At 48.5% G+C, this 27,714-nt stretch overlaps 1 protein-coding gene and 1 long non-coding RNA gene across 5 annotated transcripts in view; one reads left to right on the forward strand and one right to left on the reverse strand.

The window, feature by feature from the left end:
• The window catches only part of LOC140623909 (uncharacterized), a 50,413-nt gene extending 31,905 nt beyond the window's left edge, over positions 1-18,508 (reverse strand). For both annotated transcript variants that reach the window (XR_012023440.1, XR_012023439.1), the window contains exons 1-4: positions 17,787-18,508; positions 17,363-17,516; positions 14,036-15,512; positions 4,636-4,808 (exon numbers count right to left, since the gene is read on the reverse strand). This is a non-coding gene — a long non-coding RNA (uncharacterized lncRNA). The remainder of the gene's footprint in view (positions 1-4,635; positions 4,809-14,035; positions 15,513-17,362; positions 17,517-17,786) is intronic.
• On the forward strand, positions 5,568-26,163 carry PRDM8 (PR/SET domain 8). 3 transcript variants are annotated; one of them, XM_072810651.1, is made up of 7 exons: positions 5,568-5,650; positions 5,894-5,987; positions 17,975-18,218; positions 19,273-19,408; positions 21,686-21,906; positions 23,089-23,320; positions 23,758-26,163. In XM_072810651.1, exons 5-7 carry the CDS (start codon positions 21,688-21,690, stop codon positions 25,395-25,397), a joined length of 2,091 nt encoding a protein of 696 aa, XP_072666752.1. In that variant the 5' UTR covers positions 5,568-5,650; positions 5,894-5,987; positions 17,975-18,218; positions 19,273-19,408; positions 21,686-21,687; the 3' UTR covers positions 25,398-26,163. The 3 variants fall into 3 exon arrangements, with proteins under 3 accessions (XP_072666752.1, XP_072666753.1, XP_072666751.1); XM_072810652.1 differs by lacking the exons at positions 5,568-5,650; positions 5,894-5,987 and adding exons at positions 10,295-11,595; positions 18,701-18,808; XM_072810650.1 differs by lacking the exons at positions 5,568-5,650; positions 5,894-5,987 and adding an exon at positions 10,295-11,595.
• The last annotated feature ends 1,551 nt before the right edge of the window (positions 26,164-27,714 follow it).

Raw genomic sequence — 27,714 nt, forward strand, 5'->3', positions numbered from 1 at the left:
CCAGGCACCCTACAACCTCTACTGTTCTTGTTCTTCGAAAGTAATTCTTAGGTTTAAACTTCCCCACTCTGTTGCAAATGAAATCTTTTTTTTTTTTTTTTCTTCAGAAAGAGATTAGTAGCTATCTGCTTTAAGACCTGGTTTTCCCCTTCTACCCACAGTCAAAATTTCTGAGCCAGGGCTCTGGGGGTAGGAACAATGAAAAGCTTCTGACTGAAACCTCTACCCTAGGAGATGAGTGCTTGTGGGGGTGGAAGGGGCAGCAGCCAGCAGTCCTCTCAGCTTCTTCTCCTGGTACAGAATCTTTCCCTCAAGGACTGAGGGAAGGGCTCTCAGGATCCAGGGATTCCCAATGTGCCATACCCAAAGTAGAACCTCTATTCCACAAGTAAGGGTTGGTCTTAAGGAAGAAGCTCTGAATCTCCTAACCACACTCACCTGAGACCTAGCCTCAGCAACAAGTAGCTAGGGGCAGGATTAGAAAAGCAGAACTCTTGCTCCCATTGCAAAGAAAATCCTCCAGTAAGGACCTGGAGGATAAAGGGAGCCCTATGTTCTTGGTTGCAACAGTCTGAGTGAGTCAATGCCCAGTGAGTTAGGAAGAGGTAGGAAGAAAGTGGTCTTGGCTCAAATACCACAGACTTTCATCCATTTTACCAAATTTTCATAAATTTTCTTGCTTAGACCTTTCTTAATTTGCTGTTTGCCTTCAGGGCTATTTCCAGAGGCTTTAAATGACCATCTTTTGCAAATATATAATTTTCACTAATTTCCCGGGGGGGGGGGGCGATTCAGGAGAGCTCCCCATGCTATCATGACAGAAGTTGATCAATTTCCATTAGCTGTATTGTTTAGTTGTACATAATATGTCCAGAAGTATTCATCCTTGCTTGTCACTAATTTTTCTAGAGTTAACTTGCTTCTCTCCATTAAAATGGTGACTTCTAAATCTATACCAGTACACTCAATTTCTCAAACTCTTAGTTTCTAGAAATTCCAAAATGAAGCTTTTATGTTAATATCTAGAGTGAACACTCAAAACTGATTCTAGTTATAAAATTTATCTAAAATGAGGAAAGAAACGTGTTCCTCCACTACCGTCCTCTTTCATCATTTTATCTATGGTTTAGTTCAGGTTTAGGAGGAAAAGATAGGGATGGCAAAGTTAGAAAGAGGAAAAGTTACTTCAATATGAAGTCCACATAGACTCTCAACTCAAGAGAAGACGTTAGTAGGACTTTCTGTTGCTGTGGGGTTGATTTGTTATGAGGTAGTCACCTTTTGCAGAAGCTTTGCTGGCTTCCTTGAAAATAACAGTAAGCAAATGACTAACCAGACCTAGCAAGACTGATCTTGACACAGGAAGCCACAAAATGATGAGAGACCTGGGGATACCCAAAAGGAAGTTAATAGAGCGTACTCTCAAATTCTCCCAGGTCTTGGCTTGCAAAGCATGCCAGAACCTCTGGAAATCTCTCATAAGTGCTAGTTGGACCCTTTCAGCCAAAGAACTCTGAGAGATGATTCTTAAAAACTTGGTTGCTTAAGTTTACAAAGCCTGCTAAGTTTTTGCTTTCAGTTGGAAATGTGAATTAAAAATATATTTGCAGAGAGGATTCTCAGAGCATTTTATTTATGAATAATAATAGTTGTGTGCTATTCTCCATTTGTCTCCTTGAGATCTATTCTCCATCCTTCTATGCCCAGCTTTGTGTCCTCAGAAGCTGACCCATGCAGAATTGACCATTCACCATGTTCCAACATGTTACCACCTAGTTTCCAATTGGGTTTGGCCAATGCTAGATGTCAACATGAAACTGGAAGGTTTGAAAAGAGAGATTGGTATTCTTCCCTGTCTCCTCCTTGCTATACTACTGCTTCTCTGGCATTAGCTGTGTCTCTATGATTCTCACTTGGCCCCTCCAAGGTTCTAGTTCTTACTTAGCTCTAGAAACACTAATTTCTCTCATGAGACCTTCTCGATAAACTGTTTCTGTGTGCTTCATCATCTCATTTATTCCCATAACCATGACCACATCTTTGTAAATAGTCTCTTCATTAGGACTTCATTCAATTTCCTTCTGGGTCCTTAATAATTACTATCTTTTAAAATCTATGTGTGACATTATTTCTAAACCTCACCATAACCCTGTAAGACTTTATTAACATTATTACACACTTACAGGTAAGGACACATGATTTAGATGGGTAAAATGCCCAAAGTCACACATCTAGTAAACCACAGAGTTAGGATTAAAGCTCTAGTCCTAAAAACAATAAATAAATAAAAAACAAATAAAACTCTAGTCCTAACAAAAGCCATTTTCCTTATTTCATTTAAATTTGTAAACAGGGGCACCTGGGTAGTACAGTCAGTTGAAGCATCCTACTCTTGGGTTCAGCGGGGGTCTGATCTAAGGATCCTGAGATGGAGCCCTGCATTGGGTTCTATGCTCAGTGCAAAGTCGACTTGAGTTTCTCTCTCCCTCACCCTTGGCACTTCCCCTCAACTTGTGTGCATTCACACACTCTCTCTCAAATACATAAATACATCTTTAAATAAATAAATAAATAATTGTATACACATTCTATTTTTTCCAAAGACTTTATTTAAATATAAATCATATTTTATGTCAGCTATTTTATTATGACTATATTGATTAAGCTTGAGCCCTTATTCTGAAATAGAATTTGATGAAATTCACAAATTGCTAAATTCAAGTACAGCATCCCTAACTGATCAGTTTTAATGACTATAGTGAGAACAAGAGACTCTTATTTAAAACAATGATAAAACTTGATAATCTGCTCTTGCCTGGTGCTAACATTAAGTCTTCTTTGCCTTCAATTCTTTGGCTAACAGTCTGGGCTACAACTCAATAACCATTCTCAGTTCCCTTATCCCTATCTTTTTCCTCCTTCAAGGCTAGTTCCCCCAGACTCCTTCGTGGGTATCTGTGGCCACATGACCCAGGTGTGGCTAATGAAAAATGGACTTTTTCCTTTACTGATAAAAGGAAATAACTTTTTTTTTTTTTTTTTTTTTTTTGCCCCGTCCCCTTCTTCATGCTTATTACAATGGTGTGATGTCTGGAATTATGGCAGTCATCCTGTGACCATGAACCAGTATAAGAATGCCCCAAATATTTTATAATATGTACTTATACTAAAAACAGTATTATAATTTTGTACAAGTACATATTCAATAAATAACTGGCAGACTTAACATAAAAATTTCATTCTGCAAACCCTCAAACCTCTGAATTTTCTTGTTGCTTAAATATGTTGGATGGATAAAAAGAATATTTATAAAATATATGCATTATATAATGAAAAACAATGCACTAACCAGCTAGGTAATCGCCACCCAGCCTAAGGAAAAGGACAACCTCAGAGGCAAGCTTTATTCTAGATTTTATGTTTATCCATCTTTTGCCGTTTTAATAATCCTCTTTGCTTTCTTTTGTTCATCTTTATCCCTTTTGAAAGGCTAGGAATCAAGACCTTTAGCTTTTTTTTTGTCTCCAACCATGCTGCTATTGTATGAAACACTTTAGTCCCAACACACTTTATCATTTTAGAATTCAGGAGACAGCTTGACAGTTTCCTTTCCTTCTCAAATTACAAGGCAAAGAGAATGGTGCAACATTAAAATCAGCAGTTTTAAAAGTTCTCTTAAATTGGTAATAAAGACTTGAGGAGGACCACAGTTCACCTTTTTGGAGCTGGTTATATAAACAGAGGTACACACAGGATGTGGAGGGGGTCTTACAGTTAGAGCTGGGGAGATTGGTGTTTGTATGTAGAGAACAAACTTGAACTTTGGGGTTTCCAAGGGGGTTCCCTGCCCCTGTCTCAGCTCAGACCTAGGCAGGCAGACCCCTGCCCAAGCCTCCCTCCTGATATCCTGCATATGCTTTCTTGCTAAATGACTCTTTGCACCGTTATCTCCTCACGGGATACATCTGTTGGGTGCCTTGCATCCTCAGCTCTGCTTTCATCTCTTCATATCGCAACACATTGTTTCCCCGCAGTCCTGGTGCCAGGGTGGAAGGGAGCCATCCCGCCCGGCCGCTGGCAGCAAATGAATGATTGGCAGCGGGTATCTCTGTCAGGGCTTTGGCATGCTGCAGAGTAGGAGCCCTGTGCTAATGAATGCCATCTACACCTACCAGATGTGCCACTGGGTGACATGCCAGATCTTTTACATAATGCCATTCTGCCGGACACCAGGCAGCTGGGGGAGGGGAATATATTTTAATGCCTTGGGGTGGAAGTGGGTCTGTTTTTTTTTTTTTGGTTTTGTTTTGTTTTTTTAATTCAGATCTCCCGCCACCGCCCATACACCCAATCAGCTTCCCTTACAGTGGGCCGAGGGCCTCTCTGGAGAGCTTGAGCTCCCTGAACAGATAGATCCCTTGGCTCTCTTCCATATTCACACCTTTTTCCTTCCTTGAGTTTGGTCCACTCTTCCATTCGAACTCAGGGAAAGGGATCTCTCTTTTTTTTTTTTTTTTTTTTTAAGCTCAAGATATAAAAACACTGGCAGGAGGATCTGAAATGAAAGGAGGGGTGGGAAGAAACCACACTTCCTACCCCCCCACCGCACCCCCACCCCGTTCTCTCCTTCCCTACCCTAAAGGTGCAAGAGCTTTCTTCACTCCATCCTCTTCCTCTTCCACTGTCCACTGGAAACTAGAGTGTGTTCATCCCCAAGAGTGATATCCTGTCAGTGCCCGTCCCACGTTCTGGCTGGGTAGTTAGTGTGTGGGCGTCCCCAAATCCACGCCGCTGGAGAGGACCGGCTCCTGAAGTGAAACGTGCAAAGTGGGAGGAAAGGGAAATGAGGAAACCGCTTCTCACCGAAAGCGGGCGAGCGCTCGGGTGTTGGGCCCCCGCCCCGCCCCCGCCCCAGCACCCCCGCCCCGCCCCCACCCCGCCCCCCTGCCCGGCTCGCCGCACTCCCATCCCCAGGGGCGACGAAGGGGTTGCCCGGTAGGCCCCTGCGGGTCGGAGCTGCCCCCGGAACTGCGGGCTCGCCTGGGGCAGGCCCCTGCCGCTGCTCCGCGAGAGCCACACCCCCGACCCTCTGCCACACACACTCCCGCCCGCAGACCCCCGTCCTTTGCCCCTTTGCAAAGGCCGAGCCTCACCCCGCCCGCCGCCGAGGCTCCAGATGGCTGCTCCTCGCGTGGGGCTCGGGGCCCCCAGACGCCGCCCAGAGCAGCCGGCGGCCTCGCCCTCCCTCCCCCCAGCTGCTGCGGCCGCGACGGGCACCGAGCGCCGTGCACGGGGGCAGGCTCCGGGCGGGGCGGCCGCGGGGCGCGCGGGGGCCGAGCCCCGCAGGCCCAGGTGAGGCAGCCGAGTCGGGGTGCGGAACGGGGGGCGAGCCTGACCGCCCTCACAGCGCCCCGCCCCCTCTGACCCCGACCTTCCTCCCCGCGCCGCAGGCCGAGCGCCGGCTGCACCCGAGCACCCGAGCGAGGCCGGCGGGGAGCGGCCGCGCAGCCGCCAGGAGGGGGCGCCCAGCTGCCCTGAGCCGGGGCCGGGAGGCGCTGGGAGGCGCTGGGAGGCGCTGGGAGGCGCTGGGAGGCGGGCTCTGCCCAGAGGCTGTGCGGGCCGGAAGGGCGCCCCCTCCTGCCACAGAGCGGTAATGCGCCCGGCCGGGCCCCGCTTCCCGCGCTCCCCTCCCCCGCCCTCCTCTCCTCTCCTCTCCTCTCCTATTTGCTTCTTTTTTCTCGCCGGCCTCCCTACTCGCCGTGTCCCTCCTAACCTTCTGGAACTTTCCACACCTTCCCCGCCCCCTCCCTGGCTCGGGAACGGGTTGTCCGCCCACTGGGGCGTGGTGGGAGGGGGCGCGCCTCCCACGCCTCAGCTCGGCTCCGCTCCACAGACGGACGCTTCTCCGAGTGCCCGCGTAGACGGCCTGAGACCCGCGGGCTGTGGCCTTTCCCGTACAGGCCGGGCGGGCGCCCCCTGACGTGCCGGTGAGTGACGCGTTCGGGGCAGCGCTTGCCCCCGCAAGCCGTCGGGAGTTAACTAACGCCTCTTGGAGGACGCCTTTGTGAAATTCGGACGCTTGGTCCTGGGCTCCTTTCATCCACCCAAAAGCCAGGCCACTCGAGGGCATCGTCCCCTCACACACATCCCCAGACGCCAGAAGCCTCGCTCCCGGGAGGTTCCCACTTTCTCCTCCAAAGCAGTTTTGCGGGGGGAGGGGGAGGGGGCGGGGGGGCGCGTCTGAGGTTCTGTCTAATCCCCCGCGTCCCGGCGCGTGCCCGCAGACCCTCTGCACGCCCCTGCCCTGCCCTGCCCTGCGGGCCTCGGGCATCAGACCCCCCAGAGCGCGCCCCGTAAGCTCCCCGCACAAATCCCCTCGGAAACATTAATCACAACCAGCAGTGAATGCAAAATGTGTGCCCGTGCCGGGTCTGCTGTTAATCCCGAATGTAATTCTGGAAAGCGGCATCGGAAAGGGGTTTTATTAATCCCCTCCACGAACAAATACAATCTCTGACCTACTAGACTTGTCTTCCTGAAATTTCACGAAGAGTCGGTCTCACTAGAGGAATGCTCAAAGGTCAGAAAGCTGTGAGAAACTTGAGGGGCATCGATGCAGTGATGTGGTGCGCTTGAGCCAAAAGGCGCACGGGCCGGGGAGTGGAATCCCTGGTCGGGGGTCCTGAAATTCTCCAGGACGAGGAGGTGGGTGAGGGCCGGTGAGGGCGAGTCAGCTGAGTGGCAGGCACCTGAGGAGGCTGGGAGAGGGAACCCAGTTCTCCTCCTTCCACAGGCTTGCACCCCAAGTGACCTAATCTGGCGGCTGCCTCCTCACGAAGGCGCTAGGGCTGGCGGACGGGCTAGCAGAGGTCAGGGTTTGACACTCCCCCCTCCCCAGGCCTGTTCCTCACACTTGAGATTTCACCATCATATTCAATTAATCATATTTCCCTTCTCCCATTTTGTTCAAACCTATCTTCCAGTCCTTCATAATCATAATTTGCACCATTGCCTTTTATCTGTGATTAATTAGGAAATCGAAAAAGATGGTGAAGGGTCGGGCCAATAAATTAGCCTCAGGGATGGAGATGCAGACAGACGGATGGGGTTGTATGGGTGAGTACTGCCAACGGAGCCTGGTGGGGGCTGCCTCCAGCTGGGCAGGAAAGGGTTGAGAAAAGGCGCTGGGTGTCGGCTGAGTGGAGCGTCTGCTCTGAAATAACCCCAGTGGGTGCAAGCAAAGACTTCTCACCGTACTAAGTGGAGAGTCCCCTGTGATTTTTAGCTTTTCTGTTTGAGTGCAGGAAAAAAAAAAAAAAAAAAACAAGAGAGAGAGCAAGAGAGAGGAAAGGATTTGGGTGGGGTGAGAGTAGGACTCCTATTTCTGTCAAAGAGGCCTCCCTCCTGGCAGATGAACAGACTTAAAGCTGGGTGTTTTTAGGCTGGGGTCTATTTCTTCCCGAGATTGATACGTTAGATTTACTTTCGGATCCTTTCCTTCCCTCTCCACTTGCCTACTCGTCTGAGGGAGAGTGAGAGGAAGGGAAGAAGATAGGGAGGGGGAGAGAGAAAGAAAAAGATTTGGAGATTCTATTATTATGATCATATCATAACTCCCTGGCCAAAGAGAAATGCTTGTACCACGGAGTCCCTCCCTGCTCTGGCAGAGGCGCAGGACGGTTTAGTATTCTTTTCTCCCTCCATGAAATCGATCACGCTTCCCAGACAGCTGAAGTAGGGCACTTTGCCACTCTTCACAGCTTCGCCCCAGCCTCTTTAGCTTTCAATTGAAAACCAATTAAAGGTTTCTATAAATCTGTTAGCTCCCCTTTTATCTGGGGACCCCTGATGCATGCGATACTGCCCTTTAGATGCCTCTTCCGTGTTTTGTTTTACAATTGTTGTATCAATATAATGCGGCCTTTCTTCTCCTGTCTCTATAGATACAGATACACAAGGAAAACCAAAGCTATTCAGTCTCCTCATTTGTCCAGCAGCCTCACAGTGGTGCCCTTTCTCTGCTGCTGCTTTCCCTGCTTCGGGAGCAGCAGTTATGGTAGAAGCAGATGGCTACTGATTGGGGGAGCTTTGTGGCTCTAATACTGAATACTTTATGGAAAAGGACTTTATCATGCTTCGCTGGGCAGAGGAACAAGGGGGTGAGATTTATGGCCAGGAAAAATAAATCTTTTCCAAGTTGTGGCTCCTTCTCACCAGTTGTCTCTTTTGCTGGTGGTGAGGGGGGGGGGGTGGCGGGGAGGTGGAACTACTGAAGAATTGGTTTTATTTTATTCTCTTTTCTACTAATAGCACTTTTTTAGTCAGAGTCTGAGGGGAGAGCAGACTAAGAGCTAGAAGTTTATGGCATAACTTGGGTGACCATTGCTGCATGAGCATTCTCTGCTCCGTTAGTGTGTGTGTGTGGGGGGGGAGTAAAATAGAAGGGTATAGTCTTGAACGTTGTCTGGGGCCAGTTTTCCCGGATGTCCTGTTAGTTCCTGGGTAAAACATCATCCTCCATTATCCTATTATCTATAGAGAACAAAAAGGAATGTAAGTGCTCCCATCCGAAAAATCAGAGAAGGTCACTGGTATTGAAGAAGTGGGGCCCTGATGAGGCATATGGTGATGTAGGTATGCTCCTCTACTCTGAAAGAGTCTGAGCTGCAAGGATGATTAGGGGATGTCTGTGAATGTCAGTTTTTGGACTCCTAATAGAATTTTCAAGCTTATAAGATTATACAGACTCCCAACACTGCACTGAAGGTTTAATTCACCCCAAGATAATTGACCCTTACATCTTTTTTCTTCCCTTCACCAGAGTTTTACTTCTCAAGAGTCAGATATGCCCTATATCTGTTGCAGGAATGCATCCCTCCTGCATATGCAGAAGTCTGCACCCCCTTGCCCCTTCTATTCCCAAACCCTGTCCCCTAGAGCAGTGCCACCCCCTCTTCCATCTCCCCCTTTACAGCTTCCCCTCCTAGGGGCCATAACTAAAGACACAGAAATGCTCCCAACATGCCTACTGGCAGCCAGGCACAGAGACATGGAAGCCAGTTCCAATCCTGGTTCTCCCATTCCACTTCAGACAGACTCCCTGTCTCCTTAATATTTGGAATGACATTTTCTAGTCAAGAAACTTTTGTTCAGAATCTTTCATGCTGTATGCTCCTTTTTCCTGCCTTTCCTATTCTTTTTCCTTTACCTTGTCCCTAGAAACTGAAGCGGAAAGGCTAGAAGGAAAGGCATGCAGCATCCAGAAGTGTCCTCTAACTTTCTGCCACAAGCTAGTTCTTCCCAATTCTGCAGGCACTATCACCCCCACGTAGCCACACACACCTTTGTGCGTTGTTTCTCTTTCAAGAGGAGAAAAAGTGGAGCAGGAAAACCTAGACTTAGAGCTGACATTTACCTAGGTTTCAAAGTGGCAGACATTGAGATACCTTAAATAATTAACTGTTTGGGCTCCTATAGTGTGTTAGACTGAAAGCTCTTCCAGGCTTACTGCATATAATTATGACCCTTTGAGTCGAACATTATTCCCTAGTTCACTGATCCCTTACTTCACAGGAAACGGAAGCACAGAGAGGCCAGCTAACCCAAGCAAGTAGTCAGGCTGGCATCTGAACCCAGGGTGGTTCTCACAATACCCATAGCCACGGGGTCACTGAGATAAATGTTTCCTCTGCCATCTTACAAACGAGGAAACTGGAGTTCAGAGAGGTCGGGTGATTTGCTCAAAGACACACAGCTAGCCGACTGCACATCTGGGCGTTCGAACATTACGTTCATCGCATTACATCTGGGCGTTCGAACATTACGTTCATCACATTACATCTGGGCGTTCGAACATTACGTTCATCACATTACATCTGGGCGTTCGAACATTACGTTCATCACATTACATCTGGGCGTTCGAACATTACGTTCGAATTAGGATCCCTAATTCGGGGCTCTCAACCACCGCCTCTCGAATCCTTCACAAGGAAGAGCAATAAGGACCGCCTCCCCCGCCCCCCAACTGACGTCTGCTACAGAGCATCGGTCTGGGCGGGAGATTCGCCAAGCTGAAGGCCCTAGGCGTGGGCAAACGTAACAGCCTGCTCGGGGCTGCGCAAACCGCGTGGGGGCGCGGAAGGAAGCTCCGCCCGTCAGCCCCGGCCTCCCGCGGGGCGCCGTCGGCCGTGCGGCCCACAATGCTCCGCGCGCAGCCCGCGTGCGGGCGTCGGGGGCGGGGCCGAGGGTAGGCGGCGTGGGAACGTGCGCAGCTCGAAGCCTGGGCGCCGCTTCCCGCCTCGCTCCCGGGACGGGGACTGCGTGTGGAGGCGAAGGCCTGCTGCCGCCTCAGCCCCCGGCCCGCCCGCTGCGAGGCAGAGGAGGGGCGGGGCGCTCGGAGGTCCTGAGCCCCGTCAGGGCGGGCGGCCTGGTTCCGCAGGTTTCCCTGGCCACCGCCTTCACCTCCGTGCCCTGCGTGCGCGGTGGCGCTGCCCTGACTTCCGGGCGTTTCTGACGTGGCGCCGCTGTCAATTCCAACGGAAGGACTCTGGAAGATGAGGAATAGAAGTCTAGTCGGCCTCCCGGCACGAAACCGCTGCCTCTCCTGAAATGAGGGGAGGAAGGAGTAGGACTGCCGCCTGTGCTTGGAACATTCCACTCCCTTTGGCAGTAGAAGGGGTCCCTGAACATCTAAACACGTTCTTCCTGCTTCCTTCGTCGTCCAGTACCTTCTGGTTTCCCTAGAAACTTTGAGAAATCCTTTAGCCTTCACTGAGTGGCTTCGAAAGCGAGGGCACTCGCTACAATTCCCAGATTTTCTAAAAAGGAGAAGCGAAGGCAGTGCCAACGACAACAGCGACCCGATCCGTATTTACTAGGTGCCAGGCACTGTGCTGTGCACAGGCTAGATACCACCTCACGCCGCACGACGACTTTATGAAGAGAATTTCCTTTACCACTCCTGCTCCTCGGTTCTGGGATGAAGGCCTGAAGCACAGGCCGGTTAAACTACCTGCCCGGGCGTCAGTCAGGGGCCAGGATTCAAACCCAGGGAGTTTAGTTCCCCGGGGTTGAATCGGGGTGTGAACCTGACTTGTAGGGTCGGTTCTCCAGACATCTGAGTCAGAAGAAGGTTCCCTCACAAAGGCATTAAGACCTCTCTGGGATGCACAAGGCTGAAATAAAACTAACCCCAGCTCTTGGAAGCAATCCCTTACCATCTGCTCAGGAACTGGCTTTCCTAAACGCGTTCACCCTCGTTTTCAGTCCTCACTGCGACCCGGAAGGCAGCTCTTTCCAGCCTTAGTTTGCTGAGGAGAAAAACCAAGCCTGGGAGAGGTGACTGGCAGTCCAGCACGTAAAAGATGAGAACATAGGCCCACACCTCTGGGAAGGGGGCGGTGTGGACCTACTGCAAGAGGACCTGTGAAGGGGCTGGGGAGGAGGAGCGTGGTCGTGGTCGTGCTGATGGTGGTGGTGGTGGTAAAAAATCAATCAAGCAATCAGTCAAAGCATCGCTGCTCCCTGAAGCCCAGCCCTCAGGACGCCTTTCGGTCCAGAAAGTGCCGCTCAGCACTCAGCAGGAGACAGAAGTTGGTAATAATTCTGGGAGGGGGCAGGAGGCTGCAGAACGCGGAAAACGTGGCACTTCCTCTCTCCTTAGTCCGAGGAGTATGGGGAGCACACCTCGTGGCCTCTTCTCGCCGCCCCCCCCCCCCAGGTTTAAGGTTTGCTTTGGCTGCTTCTAAGAGAGGCACCCTCTCTGAAGTTGGCTAGTCTTGTTCTGCCCAGGTCCTGTCTAGTGTTGGGTCTCTACACTTTGGTGACTCATCCCAAACGTAGTGGGAGCTGTATCTGCCCCTGGTGATACTGTGATACCCAGAGGAAACCTCCTTAGTCTCTCCCAGGGAGACCTCATTAGCCCACATACCCACATTGAAGCCCATCACTGTTATTTGGCCTTGTCTGCACTCTTTGTCACTGAACTGTTTACTGAAACATCAACACCAGGGACTCCAGACATTAGAAATTGTCTGCCTGTAGCATATATAAGAATGGAACCAGCCATACTCAGTACATTGACTTTTCCCAAGATATTTTCACATATTCAGATGATTCCCACTTATCTAGAAACATTAACTTCCTAGGGCCTCAGGTAAACTGAGTCTAAAATGTAGATAACAGTCTGAGGCATCTGATCACACATACAAGGTAGTAGATACTCAAATCATGTGGGAAATATATTCTTTAGAATGCTATTCAGTTTTGCTCCTCTAGGAACAATTACTCTTCTATAGGACTTCACACAAACTATTTTCTCAAAACCATCCTACATGAAAACATGCAACAAGGAGCACTGACTACTCTATAAACATGGAGCCAAGAAAAATGACAGTCTTGAAAGTTTTTTTTAAAGTGCTACCTGAACATTATTCACTCCCAACCTGCTTAAACACGCACACGCACATGCACATGCACACACACACACACACACACACACATTAAAAGACCATACCTGGTTAGGTTTAAAAATTGTTCAGACCTAAACTGAATTCTAGGTCTTCAGGAAATCTCAACATCCGGGTCTTTATATTCAATATGTTTATTTTTCTTGGAATTTTGTGAATAATTTACTTATATTTCTGGATATTATTTATTTTTTAAAATTTGAATTTTCCTCAGAACTTTAGAAGAGATTATAAATTATATCTTGGTTACCTTTATATTAAATTACCAGAAGACTATTGAATCAATCTGGGAACTGGCTTTCCAGTCAGCAAGTTCAAGAGAACAAATGTAACTTTCAATCCTCTTGCCTGTTATTTCTGACTTTTTTTTACGGTGAAAAAATTTATATTTAGATTTATAGCCGGCTGGACTCAGTTTAGATGATCCCAATTTTGTTGGCAACATCCAAAGCATCATAGTCAGGAGCCAGTCGAACATATGCTTTCTTCTCTCCATCAGGCCTGATCAAGGTGTTGACCTTCACAGCCTGTTTGATCGGGTGCTTATTGCCCTTGACATCCACAATGAACACAAGTGTGTTGTTGTCACAAGTGTGTATTTTCTTCATGGCTGACTCAGTAGTTAGGGGAACTTGATGATGGCATAGTGATCCAGCTTGTTTCTGGGGGGGGGGGTGGCGGGGGGGGGGATTGGGATCTCTTTCAAGGATATTTGGGCTGCCTTCTGGAGACGCAGAGTCTTGGATCATTGGAATGTAGGTGACGTGTGGATCTTCTTTTTTTTTGTGACTGTGCACGCCTTTCAGCACCGCTTTCTTAGCTTTCTTACCTTTGCTTTGGCTCCAGCTTTGGGAGGGGCAGGGGTTTCCTTCTTCACCTTCTGCACCATCTTCGTGAAAGGGCATTTCTGACATTTTATAATGTATATACAGTAGTATTGTTTATAGTAGTCATGCAGTTACTATTGTTTGTAACAAGTTGATCTTTGAATTCTCTGAGAGACCACTTTTTCAGTTAGAATTGAAGAAAGACTTACATGGGTAGCTTATAAGTGCTTATGAAAATCCACTAAAAGTTATAGGCTTTCCATATGATGCTTGGGGAGACATTCCCTCATGAATGCTAGATTAATATGCCTGGATTAAATCATGAAACACTTGCAGTTCACTTGAATTGAAATCATGAAAGATGGTTTGCAATCAAAAAGTCCAATATGTGATATGATCAGGGGAGTAGGTTAGGTATGAGAGCATAGTTTGTGAAGAAATCAAACTATATTTTCAAGGCTCTAACAAAGCAATATGAATCACTGGTGCTGTGGTTGGTTACTGATTGATATCTATTTCCTCAAATCCTTTTCATTTTTTTTTTTCTTTTCTGCCTCTCTTTTCCTCAGAGAAAATCAGATATCTGTCTCTCTCTTCAGCCTTCAGGAAAGTATGCCATGGACAAATTCCAAGCTAGAAAGTCCTGGGCATGTGTGCACTGTCCCTAGACTCCCTCCCCAGGAGAGGAATGCTCTATGCTGCTCATCCCCCAGCAGCCCAATTTAAAAGCAAAGTCCATACCTCAGAATGAACTAGCTGGGATCAGATGCTAGGTAGTCTTCCTATTATGAATCCAGTGTATGTCAATCAGCACCTGTCTTTTTAACACAGGAATTATACACAGCCTAAAATGGAGAGAAAAAGAGGTAGAACTCAAGTACTGTTTGGATAATGTCCCTTCTCCTGGCTGTGTAAAGAAATTTGATGTAGAACCTCTCAACTTGGTGACATTCCTAAGGCCTAGAGACAGTCTTCTTAAAATCTAATGCTCTCTCTTATTTGAAACTGGGGATAGCCCTTGGTCCCTAGTTGCCCTGAAAGCCTGACTCAGAGGGTGAGGAAGCTCTGAGTGGCTGACTGTGGCCCTTACATTTCCTTCTGTCCACCCTACTCCTCTGGCTGAGACTTATTCAGGAGCTGTGGTGTCTGAGTCTGGGAAGAACATTCTAACCTACAGATCTGACAAAACCAGGATATTCCCTGCCAGCTCTCTAGATATTGTATAGAGAGTAGCATAAAAGCTGGGAGAATCTAAGGGGTCAGGATGCTGGATATTGGATCTGTGGTTCACAGGTCACACTTACACAGGTGACAATGAGACATTGATCAGATTTGTGGTAGTTGTCTTCAATATCACCTCAGTTTGCTAGGCCTGCCGGAAGTCATACTCAAAAGCCATTAAGTCAGTTAACTACAGCTCCCATCCAGGAGAGGAAATGAACTACACAGTCTTCAAAGATGATCCAGCTCACAGCTGAACTCCCAAAAGAAGGGTGAGTGGAACTTGAGATTCCTCATTGAGAAAGTTATAAACTTGAGAAAGGTAGGTTATAATCATAATGGCAATCATTGTAGTATAGCAGCAGCATTAAAAACTGCTAGCATTTATTGAGAAACAGGAAAAGCTGAAGCAAGAACAATGTGAATCAGGAGTAATGGTCCCTGAACTTGGGAGACTGGGGTCCCTTTTCCCAGACTCCAAAATTATCCATCCTTTGAGAGTCTGGCTATCCCAGGACCAACCCAAGGAAACATTCACTTATGTATCACTGGATGAACCAACTGTAATACTTAGGCAAGGAATAGACCCAAACTGAGATTGCCATGCTCCCCTCCCTGTAAACTTTTATCCAGCTCAGCAAGGCTGTCCCTTGTTGTCTCCAAATTATCCTTTAGAAAGTTTCTTATTCTCTAAGAAAGTTTCACTTCTCCAAGGTGCAATGCAACAACCCTCTGTGAAGTTCCATTCTTTACCTCCCCCAACCTTCAGGGCACCATCCAGAGACTCCCTATGTGACATTAATAAGCTTAGGAAAAAGCCTCCACACACTGTTTCATTGGCCATCCTCTTGTCTTCCAGTGCATTCTCTCTTTCACCATGAGTTGCTCTTTCTTTTTCTTCTTTCTTTCTTTCTTTCTTTCTATTTTTCAGTTGGACAGCTGAGGCTTTGCTGGTGTAGAGCTTTTGAAGTAGGATGAGAGGGGGATGAACCATGACCTGGAAAGGAAGAGAGAAAGAAAAACAATGTATTTTCATTCTTAAAGGGTAATGATTCTTCTAAATAAGTTATTCTTCAAGATTTCACCAGCATCCTATCACAGAAATTGAGGTATTTAGGCCCCACTTCCCTACCCTGGGAGGAGAAAGGGCATTCCCATTCTAATACTAAGAATCAGATTTCTTTTCTTACCCTTTCTCCACCCTCTCACTTAGTTCATAAAAGGCACCACCTTGGGAATCATTCATCAATCTCTCTCCAGCCTTCTCTTCCCAAACAATACCGCAGTTGTCTACATGTGGATTTTTTTTTTTTTTTTACCATAACTGCGCGAAGCCTTGCTAAAGTGGAGCAAGGTGAACATACCTCCACTCTTCATTGTTATCTCCCTAATCATTTAATTGGAAATAAAATCCCAGGGAAAAGAGCTCCAAATATAAACCCATTGTTCCATGTGAACCAGATAAAACTATTGACTGAGATGCATTTTTATAGTACTGTTTGAAACTGAATAAAAATGCCTCAATTCTTCATTTAGTATCAGTGAATTCCAGTAAGGAATAATGCAGAGTGATTTCAAAGTAGTTTATGCACCATTTTAGCCCATAAATTTCTAGAGAAATAAAAGTAATTTGTATATTTTCTTTACATCCTATTAATAATAGTCATTAAGATCATTTATATTACCAGGGAAATGTGCATCACCTAAAATACTGGAAAACCCTCAAAGTAGGAATGTCAAGCTTAATCTTACCCATATTTGTTTTTTGTTATAGCAGTCATTCAATACATTAGACAAAGAGTTGGTTTGGATTCATAGAATGTTAGAAATTCTTTTATTTAGTGTTTTTACCTGAAATCAGTAGGGGAAATCTTAATCAGGGGGCAGAAAAGAGAAACAGTAAATATCTGATGGCCAGACTCTCAATATGTCTCTCCCCTCACTGATGTATAGGATCTTACCTATTTTCTTGCTTGGGATTTGGAAGGGTCAAACTCCTCCACCCCCAATTTAGGTATCAGAAGCATTTTTAATTTTATACAATCTGGAGTCTACATTTCAGAACCTCAAAGGAGACAATGTAAGTGTCCTGTGTATTTAAGAAAAGAAAGGCCAGGGTAAAGAAAAATGTGTCCCATTTAAAGTTTAAGGTTATCTAAATGCCCACACTCTGGAGTGGATGCTTTTATATTTACAATATGTAGAAGTATTTTTTTTAAGTGGCTTAAATAGATGACTTTTCTTGGGAAAGGCAAACTTTCTATTCTCTAAATCACAATCTCTAATTCCATTAAATTGTTGAACAGAGCAATCCGCTCTGTTCAACAGTTTAATGGAACTAAGGTTATAGGCACTGCACACACACTGTTGCTCTATCGGGCTGTAGTTTCTAGGGGACCTCAACGCTCTTGTGGCTAATTCTTTATCTTCACCTGCTGTTGTTTACACCTGTGCCTCTTCTGCCCCTTCTTTTTCCTTTCCTTCTCTGAATTCACTTAAGTGACCACTATTCTTCATCCCTGCGGGTTATTTTTCAGATGTTTGAGGCAATTCTTTTGACGTTTCTAATTCTCCCACCCTTTCTTGAAACAAGTGATGGGGGTGGGAATACTTTCTTGTGAGAGAGAGAGCGCACGGATTTATGAATGAAGCATCCAATCATCAAACAATTAGTGGCTAAAACACTCCAAGATTCTTATATACAGACATGTGAGAGTCCTCAGCATTGACCTTTGGTTGGAATCGCCCTTTGGCAAATAAAAGTGTTCATATGTGCATAAAGAGAAATGATAGGTTAAGATGAAAGACAATTGCAGTTTAAGAAGCTTTGAAAAGTTAGTAGCTAACCTGGAAATGGAGAGAAAATTGCCCTCTTCTTCCCTAATAAATGGGGATTTTGCAACCCTTCTTTTGCGGAATCCCGGTTTACACCGAGGCAGCAGGTCCGTCTGATCAGAAAAACTTGAAACTTAGTGGGGACGTGGGAGCTAACCAAGACTGGCTGAAAATAAAGGGAGAGAAACAGAGGAAGAGAGAGAGAGAAATCAAGAGGAGAACTCACGTAGCGGGAAATTATTCCCACATTTTTATTTCTGCTCAGCAAAATCCTTCCTTGGCCTCCTTGGACTGCGGGCGCGGCGAGGAAGAGCGCCCCTCGCTGCCCCACTGGGTTCCGGAGGGCGGGGCGTCTCACAGTTGCGAGGGGATCAAAGCAACACTGTGCACAACTTTTCCTTCTAAGCCGCTCCTTGCCAACCCCCAAACCACTCACCTTATTTCAACACTGGATAAAAACGAGACTGTCTCCTCCTTAAGTCATGGTTCTGCTCGGTCCACTTCAGCGGGCTACACAATCCGATTTATCCTGAAGCTAAGATTGTCCTCTTCAAAGAAGTGGTGGTGTGGGTGGGGCTAAGAGAGTGGAGCCTTCTACACACTTAAAGGTCTTTCTTTCCTTAGGAGTTGAAAGGCGAAAAAGAACCCAGAGATTCCCCAGCGAAAATGTGTTGCGGCCCCTGTTGAAGGAGTCAACTTCCAGGCTGTTAAAAGTCTTCAAGTCATTAGCATCAGCTGCTGCACTAGAGGGGCAAGCCAGCGCCTCTAAGTGGCTTAGCGCACAAACGAGGCTCCCGAGACTCCCGCGCAACCCCTTCCGCTCTCCCACCACCGCCTGGATGTAAATTGCTCTCTGGAGCCCATCTTGGTAATAATTTTTACTTTGCCCCCCTCTGAGGTCTTAGAATACGGGCTGCCCCCAACATGGGACCTCCTCGGGGACTACGAGCAACGCACCTGGCAGAGAGCGGAAAGGCAGCAACATCTCGAGTCTAGTAACCTGGGTTCTTACCACCCACCTCCTCTCACCCTTCCCTCGCCCAGGTACTCGAGTTCTGGGACCAGATGACCCCAGTAAATCCCCTGCCGAGGTCAGGCGGCATCCTTGCTCCATCCTCCTCACCCCATCTCTGGGTCCCAGGGAAGACTGAGCCAAGTTCTCACCAAAGCGCATCCTTTCTGAATCTCGCTCGGAAGGGCTGGGTAGGGTGAACGCTCTAAGAGAGAGAGCTGGCGCCGGCTTATCACCCTCAGGCTACTGGCTGCGCAAATCAGCGGTGGCTCACAGGCCAGGGAATCCCTCTAGGCTAATCTGCAACCCCCCACCCCCCACCCCTTTACTGAACTCAGACTCGAGAACTGCGCACCGGCTCCGAGGGCGCGCTGGATGGCCAGCTCTCTGCCAGAGGTTCTCCAAGTGCCAAGAGACACGGAGAAAGGCCCGCTCCAGTTCTTTTGGTACTTCCCTTTCCGACCCCGAAACGGATTTCCCCCTCCTCGCAGTCCCAGAGGGCGGAAGCTTTAGGAGGAGACGGGCCGGGCCGCGCTCAGGGAGGCTTTGCCACTTGGGGAAGGTGCTCAGGACCTGCGGGGCGCGGGCAGGCCAGAGAGACCGCTGCGAGGCAGGCGGCGCCGGAGGGAGCGCCCAGCCCAGCAAAGAGTTAAAGGGAGGGGACGTGGGCTGTCACGCGTCATTGGGCAGATTATGTGCAGCAAACAAAAAGTGTGTGTCTGCGTGCCAGTCAGTCACTGCATCGGGTCCATCTGTACAACTCTCTCCGCGCGCTCTCGCTGTCTCGCTCTCTCTTACTCTCTCCTCATCTCTCCAACCCCATCTCTCCATCTCTCCATCTCTCTCTCTCTCTCTCTCTCTCTCTCTCTCTCTCTCCTTCTCCCTCTCCCTCTCCCTCTCCTCTCTTTAGGCACAGCCTACGAGACCGCTACACCAACACCTCTTGACATGGAAATGCACTGATACAATAGGCAAAAGAAACGCTCGCTCGCATCTCTCGGTTCCAGTGGCCTTATTTGGGCGACTCGTTCCTGACCTTATTCCCGGTAAGTCTGTGCTTTGCCGTGGGAGGGGGATGGGGAGGAAGGCAGGCTTGGTAGGGAGAGTGGACGATTTTGTCGTCCGTCTCGTCATCAACCAGGAGAGAGGGGAGCATAATTGTTGAGGGGATCTCTCGCTACTGGCAATAGGATCATACAAAGGGAGGAGCGGGTGGGGATCACTTTGCGAGAGGAGCAAGCGACGGGGGAGCGCGCGGCCGCCAGACAATGCCTGCCTACGGGGAGGGCGAGCGGCCGGCGGCAGCGACGGGCAGTGGGCGAGCCCAGGGGCTCTGGGGAGGGTCCCTCGCGCGGCGGGGGCCGGGGCCTGCGGCAGGCTGCGGAGCTCCGAAGGGCTGGGCGGCGGGGGCGTCCGCGCCGGTGGGCGAGCTCGGGCTCTCGGCCCGGCCCGCGGTTACCGTGGCCAGCTCCAGGCTCGGGGCGGCCGCCGCGGCGACGCGAACCCCTCTCCGCGCGGCGCAGCGAGGATCTTTTCACCGTATTGTTAGGTAGAACCGCATGTTAATGATTGCGTCCCTGCTGTCGCCCGAAGTGACGGGGCGACCTCCCGGCACAATGAAACGCTTGTGTGAAAGAGACTTTTAAAGGGAAGAGAGAAATTGAGGCATAAAATGCTGAATTGAGGAAACTGAAAAGGAGAGAATAGGAATCCATTGAAAAGGAGATGAGAGGTTCTGAAGGGTTGTGTTATTTTTTCTTTTGACGTATTTAAATTTGCAATTAGAGATCAGAAAGGCTACTTTGTGTGGGGGTAAAAATACCCAGAGATAGAGGCTGTAATATAATAAAGTAAGTTTCTACTTTATGGATATTTTCTCTTATTTCTGTCTGGCAGAAAGAAACAGCTCAATACTTGACATTTGGAGGATGTAGCAGAGTGAATGGAAAAAGAGACTGACCAAAGTTTTATGCTCTGTTAGCTAGAAAAGAGGGGGGGAAAAAAGCTCTACCTTGTAATCACATTTGCAAGATTAATTGGTTAATAGACATTAAGATAAAAATGGACATTACTAATATTATTCCATAATGAACAGCTTCTCAAGGAAAGAATTAGGTCTACTCTTTCCTGCTACTTAATTTATACAAAGCATACATAAATTACTGCCTATCGCACCATTACTAGGGAAAACCCAACTTGGGGGAGTCTTTTAATCAGCCAGAGTTAACAATGCAGTTTGTTCAAAGCCAGTTTAAAATTTAAATACCTGCTTTGTTTTTTATAAATAACAAGTTTGTAATGGTGTCCAGTGGTATAGGAAAAAAAAATGTCTGTGACAGCTTAATAGAGCCCTCCATCAAGGTATTAAACATTCTAAATTGCTGTGGATTAAATAGTCAGGGAGCCCACAGAGGTCTACCCAAGTGGGGCTGCCCTCTCTTGCCCACACAGAGTCATATGTGGGGGAGTGAGAACACACCAGTCACTACACATGCAGTATTTCAATCAGGGGACACTTCAGGCCTGCCCTGTACCTGCTCACTTCATGAGGCACATGCAACTCAATCCACCCCCTTGTATAACAAGGTAACTGGGATTCACCCTCATCCATAAGTAAGCATGTCGAGAAAAAAATAATTACCTCTGCTTGCTGCTTTTAATTAAAGCCTCGGAGGGACAGTCTTGGATTATGGTAATGAACAGACGTAGGTCCGTAGGCTGCAGAGAAAGGTTAGCCGACACAGAATCAGTGGCCCTGACACTCTACTTGAAATCCATTCTCCATGCTCCGCTGTCTCTGCCTGCTTATTAAGGCTGCTCCCCTCTTTGGAAGAAAGAAAAAATCAACTCCTGGGCACCCAGTTCAATACAGAAGAAGAGAGGAGAGGAGCTTTCTCCCAAGGGTTGGAAGTTTCTTTCAGTCAGGAAAGTCTATAGGCTAGTAAGAAAAAAAAAAAAAATCCTATTGTTCTCCCCTACCCTTATTCCCCAAATTCTGGCCCATCCTCCCTTAAGGTAATGCAGAAAAGTGGTCTGTCTTTCCTAGCCCCGTTTTCCTTCTCAAAAGCGGTCAGCTCTGAGCTCCCACGATTCCATTTATTTTTAAAAGGCGGCGGGGGGCGGCGGGGGGAGTATTCCTCAGTTGGCATTTTCAAAATATGCCAGATTTAATCTGCCACTGGCTTTATTTTTGCAAAAAGTAGGCAAATTCAAGAAAAATAATGTCTAATAGTTGAAATGTTCTGCTTGGATTCATAGAGGCAAAAGGAGTATAAACAAGGAGTAATATAAGTTGTTTCCTTGTCCTGTGTATCTGTCACCAGTGATGGAGGATTCAGGCATCCAGCGAGGCATCTGGGATGGAGATGCCAAGGCTGTCCAGCAATGCCTGACAGATATTTTTACCAGTGTTTACACCACCTGCGACATCCCTGAGAATGCTATATTCGGTCCCTGCATCCTGAGCCATACTTCCCTGTATGACAGCATAGCTTTCATAGCTCTCAAGTCCACGGACAAGAGAACAGTCCCCTATATCTTCCGGGTAAGTCTTGGCCAGTGCTGCATAGGGTATGAGGGTAATCCCATGTTGAAAACTGACCAAGGATCGTTCTATTGACAAGCTGAGAACTGTTCTGAATGTAGAAAGTGAAAAAATGAGAGACATCCTATATCACACATAAAAAATAGAAAAGGAAAATTAAATTCAAATTATTGTCAACTGATTTCTGGAATAAATGACAAAATTTGATTTTGAATGCCAGGTAGATCTAAATTGCTGCCTCAGTTCTGGGCTTTCCTGGTGATGAACACAACTTCCTTAACTCTTTGAGAGATTTCAACTAGGGTAGAAGCCATTTGCATGCTAAATACTTTCTGTAAGTACTTTTATTATAAGAATTGAGTGCATTTGTGTTCCAAAGGCTTTCCTTTCCCCTAAATGTTACTCTTTCTAGGAAGCTAGCTAGTGTCCAGAATTTGTATTTAATGAAAATGTTAATGATTTGACAATAAAATATCATTAAATTCATATGTTTGAGTTTCAAGATATAAGCCTTCCCGCTTTCTATTCTTTTTATTTTTTTTAAGTCTATTTATTCACGAGAGACACACAGAGAGAGGCAGAGACACCCGCAGAGGGAGAAGCAGGTTTCATGCACGGAGCTGGATGAGGGACTGGATCCTGGGACTCTGGGATCACCCCTTGAGCCGAAGGCAGGTGCTCAGCCGCTGAGCCCACCCAGGCACCCTCTCTTCTTCTTTTTTCACAAAGAAAAACTATTAATTGTTTAATGCAAAATTAGGAAGATGAATGGATGCCACAGAATAATTTCTAAGATCTAAGCTTGCTTTTTAACTTCCGAGGCAAACAAAATTCCTCACACTTTTGTAATGTGGGATAACTTAGAAGTGAATTCTCAAGAGGTTAATACGAATTAGATTGTAAGGAGAAATTTCCTTATTTGATATTCAACCAATAAATGAAACCCAAGCTTAATCTATATGATTGATACAGTGTTTCAAAGGACAGCTATCTCGTCTGCTGGTTACAAACACAAAGATGGATCCCACGTTAAGTCATGGTTAAGCTTGATCTCAGATAATTCTTTGGAGAAGAATATCAAAAAGGAAATAGTCCTGGTTCCCCTGGCTTCATACCCTCACGAGAGTCTCCCTCCTCCCACGCCCCTACCCTCTTGTATCCTTTTTTTTCCCTAAACTGTAGGTAGACACCTCAGCGGCAAATGGTTCTTCAGAAGGTCTAATGTGGCTGCGACTCGTCCAATCAGCCAGAGATAAAGAGGAGCAGAACCTTGAAGCCTATATAAAAAACGGACAGCTGTTTTACCGCTCTCTCCGCAGGATTGCCAAAGACGAGGAGTTACTAGTTTGGTATGGGAAAGAACTGACTGAGTTACTCTTGCTCTGCCCCTCTAGATCCCACAGCAAAATGAATGGTAGGTTGGCTCGAGACCTGCGACCGGGCCCTTGACTAGCGGGGGAGACATAGGGATTGGGGGGGGGGGGGCTCACTCTGGCGCACTGGCGCCTGTCCTCCCTTAGGGCATCTGCTGGGAACCTTCGGAGGTATAGTCTGGGATGAAGCCAGGACAGATAGATGAGAATAAATCGGGGGGGGGGACACTTGGTGTGATTACTGCACTCCCCTCAAATGAGGGGGGAAAGTTAGCTCAGGTCGGACAGGATACTCTTTTGTAGGCGCTCAGGTCCTGAAAGCTGGAAGGTGGATTTTTACAGAGGGTGATGGCAAACTGGTATGGAGACGATGCTTAATAATCATGTGGTGTGCGTGTGTGTGTGCGCGCGCACGCGTGTGTGTGTGCGTGTGTGTGTGCGCGCGTGCGCGTGTGTTTGGTGTTTTCTCACTAAGCAGGGTCATCCCCTTACACATGCCTGGAATGCAGCCAACGTTTCCAGTTTGAGTTCCCCTATGTGGCGCATCTGCGCTTCCGCTGCCCCAAGAGACTTCACAGCGCTGATGCCAGCCCCCAGGAAGAGCAAGGCGGCGGCGTGGGCGCCAAGGATCACGGGGGCGGGGGCGGGGGCGGGGGCAAGGACCAGCAGCAGCAGCAGCAGCAGCAGCAAGAGACGGCCTTGGGCCCCGGCCCCAAGTTCGGCAAAGCCGGCCCCATCCCCCACTACCCGGCCCCCTCCCCCGAGGGCAGTAACCCGCCTGCGGCCGGCGGCGGCGGCGCCAAGCCCTCCACGGACTTTCACAACCTGGCCCGGGAGCTCGAAAACTCGGGGGGAGGCAACAGCTGCTCCCCGGTCCGGAGCCTCGGCAGCGGCGGCGGCCACCAGGAGGCGGAGCTGAGTCCCGACGGCAACGCCAGCGGCGGCGGCAAGGGGAAGAGGAAGTTCGCGGAGGAGGCGGCGGAGGGCGGCGGCGGCGGCGGCGGCGGCGGCGGGGGCGGCGGCGGCGGCGGCGGGGGGCTGGCGGGGGGCCGGGGTCGCTTCGCCGAGCGGCCGGTGCCCGCCTCCAAGGAGGACCTGGTGTGCACGCCGCAGCAGTTCCGCGCCTCGGGCAGCTACTTCAGCCTGGAAGAGAACGGCCGCCTCTTCGCGCCGCCCAGCCCCGAGACGGGCGAGGCGAAGCGCAGCGCCTTCGTGGAGGTGAAGAAGGCGGCCCGGGCGGCGGGTCTGCAGGAGGACGCGGCCGCCGACGGCGGGGGCGCGGCCGGCGACGACCAGGACGCGGGCGGCGGCGGCTCCTGCACGCCGGTGGCCGCTTCGCCGGGGGGCGCAGACGCGCTGCTGGCGCCGCGGCCCGGGGCCCCGCTGCCCGGCCGGCTGGAGGGCGGCAGCCCGGCGCGCGGGAGCGCCTTCACCTCGGTGCCGCAGCTGGGCGCGGCGGGCGCGGGCGTCACCGGCGCGGGCGGGGCGGGCGCGGGCGCGGGCGGCGCGGGGGCGTCGGGCGGCAGCGGCGCGGGCGGCGGCCAGGGCGCCCCGTCGGACGAGCGCAAGAGCGCCTTCTCGCAGCCGGCGCGCTCCTTCCCGCAGCTGCCCCCGCTGGTGCTGGGCCAGAAGCTGAGCGCGCTCGAGCCGTGCCACCCCGGCGACGGCGTGGGCCCCGCCAGACTCTACCCCGCCGCCGCCGACCCTCTGGCCGTGAAGCTCCAGGGGGCCGCGGACCTGAACGGCGGGTGCGGCGCGCTGCCCAAGCAGAACCCCTTCCTCTACGCCACCGCCTTCTGGCCCAAGAGCTCGGCGGCGGCGGCGGCGGCGGCGGCGGCCGCGGGGCCCCTGCAACTGCAGCTGCCCTCGGCGCTCACGCTGCTGCCGCCCTCCTTCACCTCGCTGTGTCTGCCCGCGCAGAACTGGTGCGCCAAGTGCAATGCCTCCTTCCGCATGACCTCCGACCTGGTGTACCACATGCGGTCGCACCACAAAAAGGAGTACGCCATGGAGCCCCTAGTGAAGCGGCGGCGGGAGGAGAAGCTCAAGTGCCCCATCTGCAACGAGTCCTTCAGGGAGCGCCACCACCTCTCCAGGCACATGACCTCGCACAATTGACCGGAAAGGACCCTGGTTTTCCACGCGCGTACACTCACAACCAAGCCACCTACGGGGAAAGCACGCGAGGACATCCACCACCTGCTTGGGACCTGAAACACTGCACCCGGAGACGGACAGGAACACACACGCGCCACCCCGACCTTGGCACTACACGTTTACCGGAGACCTGCATCACGCGCACACACACACACACACACACACACACACACACACACAAGACAGGATGGTGGATTTTTGATTGGGTGGGTTGTTCGAGGGGTTTTCTTTTGAATGCACGCATTTTCACTTTCCAAAAATAAAGGTACATTTTTTGAAATGTCATATATTGCAACATATTGATGCATTTGTCATACGTTTCTACTTAAATTATTAAGCACTTACGGTTTAGATGTAATAATTCTATGTAAGGGCAAAATTTATTTTAGATATAAAGTAAAGGAGGAGGGTGAGATGCTCTCTGCATTTCTTGATGACAGTTTGTGTTCTTACAAAAACAAATAAAAAGAAGAAAAAGGGGTCACCATTCAATTTAAGTTTCCAGGGGGAAGTGCATGTATCATGAAATGATTATGGACTTCAATGAAGAATGTCATCATTATGTAAATATGTATTTCCTTTTAATACAAAGTGTAATTTTGTGCCAGTGAAATGGAGTCTGAATAGTTATGTGTTTCTTTTATCCCTGGAAAGATTTATTAAACTTTATAGATTATCCAGGTATGTTGGATGCTTTGACAATAAATGACTATTTTCTTCAAAGCAATTATGTGGAAAGTGTTTTTAAGTGTAGATACATATATATTGTAGCTAAGGGCTACACTTTGAGTAGATACCATCTATTTTCACTGAATCTCTGGAAAGAAGAGAGGGGTAATAAACCTTGTCCCACATACATTTATTTTCTCTAAGCCAATATGGAATCTAAAAGTGAGACGACAAAGTTTGATTATTGTTTATAAAATCTTTAGCGGGAAAGTATTGGGCTTCTTCATCATAGGGCAGATCATTTAGACAAAGATGCCTGCGGTGAAGCCAACCTGTCCGTGGGATGTCAGCATTCTTTTCAGCAGCAGGATAGTTAGCAGCTTCACAAGTAGCCAGACACCATTCTCGGGCCTTGATCAGAAAAGCTAAATGAGAAGCCCACTTTAATTCTACGGTGATACCTACATGGAGGAGTATTCTATGCTCTGGAACACTTCAGCATTCTGTTGTTATCCATTAAGAGATCCAATGGGGAGTTTCTTTAGAAACAAGGTGAAATGACCATGATAGTCTATGTAATGTTGGGCCCAGCCTTCCTTCTAAAGGCTTGAGCAGCCGCACGGGCTCTGGAAAAAAACCCTGTCCTAGAGCATTATGATACGATACAGAGGAACCTGATAATTTTCCTCCTCTTCCTGTTCCTCCTCTTATGGAAAGTCTTTCTGTACTCTTCATACACTGACAACAATTCTTAGTTAAGTTGTTCAGCAACCATTAGGTGCAAAACCATAAACATGTGATCCTTTGGGTCTTACAGTAGCATGCACTTAGTCCATTCTCTTCAGAGTCATTCTATAATTGCTTTACTAATAGACACTACCCTGATTTATCTACCACAGGAGGTTATTCTTTCCCATTTTTTCCCCTCCACATCTTGCCAGTGCTCTACTGGAAGGAGGACACTTGTGAGAAAGTCTGAAATGGGGAAGTTGCACACTGTCTCAATGATGGCATTCAATGGTTTCCCTTCTAAAAGGATTGTAAAACCTTCATTATCTTAAGGCGACTACCAAACAAGTTATAATTAGGGCATGGAGCAAGTAAAGACCAAGGGTAGGGCAAAGAGATGTCTCCATGGTGTGACCCCCGCTTGGTGAAAAAGTAGGTTGACTTAATCATCTAAGGGCTTTCTCTGTTACATTTCTCTGAGGCCTACTCTCAGTTTTCCTAGTTCAATGATCTGAAACACTAATCCCCAGCAAAGTGGAATGAGAATGGTCCAAAATTTCAGTTTTAACTGATCTTCATGACTGACATCACTCTGTGTCATTACTGGCATCATTTGATTTAGCTGCATTTTGGTTTCCCAATCTATACAATAAGTGAGACAGATTCTGCTATCTTGAAACTCCCCAGCACTGGGGAATTGTTTTTTGCAATGGGCTACTCAGGCCCCAATTAAATCTAAAAGGAGATGTATAGAGAAAATACCGAGATTGGTCATGAAGTAAATTTGATGGCAAGAAGTAAGAAAGATATTTGGGGGCAAATGAAAGATGGACTTGAGAGAGCCTTAAATCACAATGCTTGAGAGGCCAACTAAATTGTC

The sequence above is a fragment of the Canis lupus genome, chromosome 33 (assembly GCF_048164855.1).
Source record: "Canis lupus baileyi chromosome 33, mCanLup2.hap1, whole genome shotgun sequence".
Lineage (NCBI taxonomy): Eukaryota > Metazoa > Chordata > Mammalia > Carnivora > Canidae > Canis > Canis lupus.

Excerpts from the sequence above, each read along its gene's own strand:
- PRDM8 (XM_072810651.1), top strand. The coding sequence starts at position 21,688 with ATGGAGGATTCAGGCATCCAGCGAGGCATCTGGGATGGAGATGCCAAG. Across the intron at positions 21,907-23,088 it reads CAGTCCCCTATATCTTCCGG|GTAGACACCTCAGCGGCAAA; the intron begins GTAAGTCTTGGC and ends CCTAAACTGTAG. Across the intron at positions 23,321-23,757 it reads ATCCCACAGCAAAATGAATG|GGTCATCCCCTTACACATGC; the intron begins GTAGGTTGGCTC and ends CTCACTAAGCAG.